This window comes from Lactuca serriola, chromosome 9 (genome assembly GCF_051521515.1).
Source record: "Lactuca serriola cultivar US96UC23 chromosome 9, Lser_US96UC23_V15, whole genome shotgun sequence".
Taxonomy (NCBI): domain Eukaryota; kingdom Viridiplantae; phylum Streptophyta; class Magnoliopsida; order Asterales; family Asteraceae; genus Lactuca; species Lactuca serriola.
In genome coordinates this window covers 202993699-202999607 of record NC_136416.1, presented here as the reverse complement: position 1 = coordinate 202999607, position 5909 = coordinate 202993699, and the positions used below count along the sequence as shown (strand labels likewise).

At 40.6% G+C, this 5909-nt stretch overlaps 1 protein-coding gene across 1 annotated transcript; it reads left to right on the top strand.

Moving 5' to 3' along the window:
• Positions 1 to 1455: 1455 nt before the first annotated feature.
• Positions 1456 to 2561, top strand: LOC145076473 (uncharacterized). The gene is made up of 2 exons (XM_079022338.1): positions 1456 to 2377; positions 2443 to 2561. The coding sequence occupies exons 1-2, from the start codon at positions 1456 to 1458 to the stop codon at positions 2559 to 2561; spliced, it is 1041 nt and encodes a 346-aa protein (XP_078878464.1).
• The last annotated feature ends 3348 nt before the right edge of the window (positions 2562 to 5909 follow it).

The window sequence follows — 5909 nt, the reverse complement described above, 5'->3', positions numbered from 1 at the left end:
ACTATACGTTATTTTAGTGTGTAATATTTAGGGTATTTATTTTGTTGGCCTCAACAACCACCAAAATTTGGCACCATTGTCGGGGATTGGTTTATTTTTAATCAATTGGTTTTCTATGCCCATATCTCAACGTACATGTGACTTGATTTATAATCCAGAGATTGAAAAAGAAGCAAGGTGTTTCGCAAAGGAAAAGAGAATAGAATGTGGTCACACTTCAAACCCTCACGGGGACCCGTAGGTTCAAACTGCTACATCAAGTGACACGGAACCCGACTCTAGTCCCGATCCTCGCCAAGAAATCCCCGAAACACCACCCTTACAACAAAATCCACCCATTATTGAACCAATTGCAATGAGGGACAGAGGAGAAGCTCCCGAAAGAACCTTGAGGTAAATGATGGAAACCGATGTTACACAAACTCCAAATGCTATCAATTACCCCGTTTTGGAAGGAGGTTCAGAATTGAAGTCAAGTTTAGTTCATCACCTTCCAACTTTTCATGGATTAGAGAATGAAGACCCTCATAAGCATTTGAAGATGTTCCATATAATTTGCACTAGTATGAAGCCACAAGGGACGAACGATGACCAAATCAAGCTAAGGGCATTCCCTTTTTCATTGGTTGATAGAGCAAAGGATTGGTTATTCTATCTTCCCTCGGGATCAATCAACTCATGGACCGACATGGCAAGAGCTTTTCTTGACAAGTTCTACCCCGCATCAAGAGTCTTAAGTATTAGAATGAGATTTGTGGAATACACCATGGTCAAAATGAGACTTTTCATGATTATTGGGAGAGGTTCAACAACTTGTGCTATAGTTGTCCATAACATCAAATTCCAGAACAACTTCTCCTTCAACACTTCTACGAGGGATTGTTGCCAATGGAGAGAAGACTAGTTGATGCCTCAAGAGGTGGAGAAATCTTTAGCAAACATCCACAACAAACAAGACAACTCTTCAACACAATAGCCACTAATTCCCAACACTTTAGCCCGCGCCAAGATACGAAGAGAGAAACTCAACAAAAAGTCAACAAAGTGGGGACATCAAACCTAGCGTCTCAAATCAAAGATTTGACATCCGTAGTCCAAAAGTAAGTTATGGGACAAACTCCACAAGTGATTGTTTGTGGGATATGTGCAACAATGGGACATCCTACGGATATGTGTCCCATTCTCCAAGAAGATGCAGAACACGTGAATGTCATGTGAGAATTCCAAAATTACCACAATAAACCATCTGGGTATCAAAATGCATACAATTCAAGTTGGAAGCCAAATCCCAATATAAGCTACAACCCAAGATCATTGCCTCAAAATGCATTGGTTAGACCTTCCTACCCACCACAACAACCCCATTACTAACATCCACAACCACACTATCAATCCAAACCACACCCTCTACCTCATCACCAACAACCCCCTCAATCTCAACCGAGTAGCTCTGGAATGTCTCTTGAAGACATTCTCAATTACTTAGCCACTAGTACCCAAAAATTCCAAAAAGAGACAAGAACTAGTATCTCCAACCTTGAATCACAAATAGGAGATAAGTTGGAGTCCCGTGGAAAATTACCTTCTCAAACCGAAAAGAACCCAAATTTCAATATAGTGACTTTGAGAAGTGGTAAACAAACCGAAGAAAGTAGTTCAAAGAAGAAGTCACGGGAAGAAGAGGAAGAAATAGAGGTCATTCCCATTGAGGATTCTATAGTCAAGAATGATGCACAAGCCGGGGTTCCAAAGAAGACTATTTCACTAGTGACACCAATAGCCACTCAACTGCCATTTCCCTCCCAACTTGCAACTTCAAAGAAGAATATGGAGGAGAAAGAGATTTTAGACACCTTTCGAAAGGTGGAAGCAAACATCCCTTTACTTGATGCAATCAAGCAAATTCCTAGATATGCAAAACTCTTGAAGGAACTTTACACCAACAAGAGGAAATTGAAGGGAAATGAGAAAATCTCAATGAATGAAAACGCATATGCGGTTTTACAACGGAAACTTCCACCTAAGTGCAAAGACCCCGGAATGTTTACGGTTCCTTGCAAGATTGGGGACGTCACTTTTAGTAGCGCTATGCTCGGTCTTGGTGCTTCTATCAATTTCATGCCCTATTCGGTATATGAATCATTAAATGTGGGTCCTTTAAGTGAAACCGGAGTCATAATCTCTCTCACGAACAAATCAAGTGTCTTTCCTAGATGTGTTTTGGAAGATGTTTTGGTACAAGTGAACCAATTGATCTTCCCGGCAGATTTCTATGTGATTGATCTAGATGAGCAAGTGTCCTTAAAGTTGGCTCTAATTTTACTTGGGAGACCATTTTTGAAGACGGCTAGGACAAACATCGATGTGTATGCGAGAAGTTTGTTGATGTTGTTGACCCACTAACCCAAGAATTGTTCGAGTTGTCTAATTGTGATGTATTAGAAATTATTTTAAGAAAGGGGTTTGATTGTGGGAAGCTAGCCAAACAATTGAAGCGTTATTCTTTGGATCCGGAGGTTGAGAGGTTGGTCAATAATTTACAGGTGAAGAAATCTACATGATTTGATGTTAAGAAAATTGAGTTGCCCCTAACCCATATGAAGTTGTCGCCATCCCTTGTTCAACCACCCGAATTGGAATTGAAGGTCCTACCTCAACACTTGAAGTATGCCTACTTGGGAAAGAATGAAACTCTTACGGTTATCATCTCAACTCACTTATCCGAATTTGAAGAAGAATAACTCCTCAAGGTGTTGAAGAAGCACAAAGAAGCCATGGGTTAGACTATCGTGGATATTAAACGATTGAGCCCCTCCATTTGTATGCACAAGATCTTGATGGAGGATGAAAGCAAACCAAGTCGGGATGCGCAAAGAATATTAAATCCGCCAATGATAGAAGTTGTAAAAAAAGAGATATTGAAGCTTCTTGATGCGGGGATGATCTATCCAATCTCGAATAGCAAGTGGGTGAACCCGGTGCAAGTGGTACCGAAGAAAACGGGGATCATGGTAGTCGAGAACAACAAAGGTATGATGGTCCCCACCCGTGTGCAAAACGGGTGGAGAGTATGTATTGACTACCGCAAACTCAATGCAAGCACAAGAAAAGATCATTTTACATTACCTTTCATCAACCAAATGTTAGAAAGGTTGGCCGAGAAATCTCACTATTTTTGTCTCAACAAGTACTCCGGTTTTCAACAATTCCCGGTGGCACCGGAAGACCAAGAAAAGACAACCTTTACATTTCCATTCGACACTTTTGCATACCGTAGAATGCTATTTGGATTGTTAATGCCTCAGCCACTTTCCAACGTTGTATGGTTAGTATTTTTTCAGAATATGTTGAAAACATGATTGAGGTTTTTATGGATGATTTCATGGTATATGGAAACTCATTTCAAGAATGTTTGACCAATCTCACCAAAATTTTAAAAAGATGCATTGAAAAGAATTTGGTTCTAAATTTTGAGAAATGTCATTTTATGGTAAGCAGAGGTCTTATTTTGGGTCACATTGTGTCAAAGAAAGGAATAGAGGTATTGTGTTCGGGAAGTTCGTTCTTTTTTAGGTCATGTCGGATTCTACCGAAGGTTCATCAAGGACTTTTCAAAGATAACAAGACCAATGTGCCAACTCTTGCAAAAGGAGGTTGACTTCGAGTTCAATGAGGCGTGCAAAGAAGCTTTCGACAAGCTCAAGGAATTGCTTACATCCGCCCCCGTCATACAAGCACCAAATTGGGATCTCCCCTTCGAGATCATGTGTGATGTAAGCAATTATGCTATTGGCGCCGTTTTGGGTCAAAAGAATGGAAAAGCCTCCCATGTGATCTACTATGCATCGAGGACACTATACAATGCTCAAAACAACTACTCTACCACGGAGAAGGAACTATTGGCCATAGTGTTCGCTTTGGAGAATTTTAGGCAATATCTACTTGGCACCAAAGTTATAGCATATTTGGATCATGCGGCTCTCAAGTACTTGATGAAAAAGAAGGATGCAAATCCAAGACTCATCTGGTGGATCTTATTATTGCAAGAATTTGATTTGGAAATCCGGGACAAGAGTGGATGCGAGAATCTTGTTGCCGACCACCTAAGCCGCATCACTTCAAATGAAACTCCTCTTCCGTTGCGGGATGAGTTTCCGGATGAGCATCTCTTTTCCCTTACTCAATCTATTCCTTGGGATATCATTAACTTTTTGGTGACAAAAACCTATCCTTACACGTTCACACGTGCTTAAAAAGATAAATTGAAAAGTGATGCAAAATATTATGTGTGGGATGAGCCTTATTTGTGGAAACATTGTCTCGATCAAATCATTAGGCGATGTGTGCCCCAACAAGAACATCAATATATTTTGCAATTTTGTCATGAATTTGATTTTGGGGGACACTTCGGACCTAACCGAACTTTGAGAAAGGTTCTTGAGTGTGGACTATTTTGGCCAACCATGTCACGCGATTGTTATTTGTTTTGTAAAAGTTTTGAACGGTGCCAAAGGACGGGGAATATTTCGCAAAATAACCTAATGCCACAAAATCCCATCATTGTTTGTGAAGTTTTTGACGTATGGGGAATTTATTTTTTGGGCCCATTTCCCATCTCATTTGGCAACGTTTACATCTTGCTCGCGGTTGACTATGTCTTTAAATGGGTTAAGGCCAAAGCCACATGATCGAATGATGCCAAAACGGTTATCAATTCTTTAAAATCTAATATCTTTGTAAGATTTGGTGTGCCTAGGGATTTGATTAGTGATCAAGGGACTCATTTCTGCAACAAGATGATGGAGGCTTTATAGAAGAAGTATAATGTGACCCATCCTATCTCTACCGCCTACCACCCTCAAACGAATGGTCAAGTGGAGGTTTCAAGTCGTGAAGTGAAGAGTATTCTTGAGAAAACTGTGAATCCAACAAGAAAGGATTGGATTTTGAGGCTTGATGATGCCTTGTGGGCCGCTTACAAGACCCCAATAGGAATGTCCCCATTTAGGTTGGTTTTTGGAAAGTCGTGTCATCTTCCCGTCGAATTGGAGCACCGTGCATATTGGGCGGTCAAAAAATGTAATTTCAATATTGATGAGGTGGGAAGACATAGGAAGCTCCAACTCCAAGAGTTGGAAGAGTTGCAAAATGACTCTTATGAGAATTCTAGAATTTACAAGGAAAAAATGAAGCTTTTCCACGACAAGTCCATCACCCGGAAATACTTTGAACCGGGGCATAGGGTCTTGCTTTATCATTCATGATTGAAGTTCCAGGCAAGCTAAGGTCAAGATGGATTGGGCCCTTTGTTGTGATAAAGACCTTTGACCATGGAGCGGTGGAAATTCAAAGCGAAAAGATGGGACAAATTTTCAAAGTCAATGGGCACCATTTGAAGCCATTCTATGAAGGTTTCAATGCTAATGCTCTTTAAATCATCCATTTGGATGTCCCGATGTGTTGAAGCAAGCAAGGAAGACGTCTCGCCAAAGACGTTAAAGAAGGGCATTTTTGGAAAGCATTGTGCTTTCACTTTTTCCAAATCTAAATCAATCATTTTAAAAAGCGTTTTCGGGATTTTGAAAAATAAAATTTTGAAAGGTTTCACCATCCGTTCCCCGTTTTCTTCCAAACTTTTGTCAAAATTTTGAAACCGGGCCTTAAGGGGATCATTTTGACCTAAAACTCAAGTTTTTGGAAAAATCAAAATTTTGAACCACAGGAATTACCCGCGGCCTGCGTGGATTTGTAGCCTGAACAACCCGCGGCTTGTGTAAGCGTTGATGCAGGAATAATGCGGCCCATTCCTTGACAGCGTTGAAGGCAACTATCGAATCTATTCAGCTCGTGCAGCCAGCCTGCGGCCCGAGTTCTGCCTGTGTAGGTCCTTTTAAACACTTAGTGTTTTT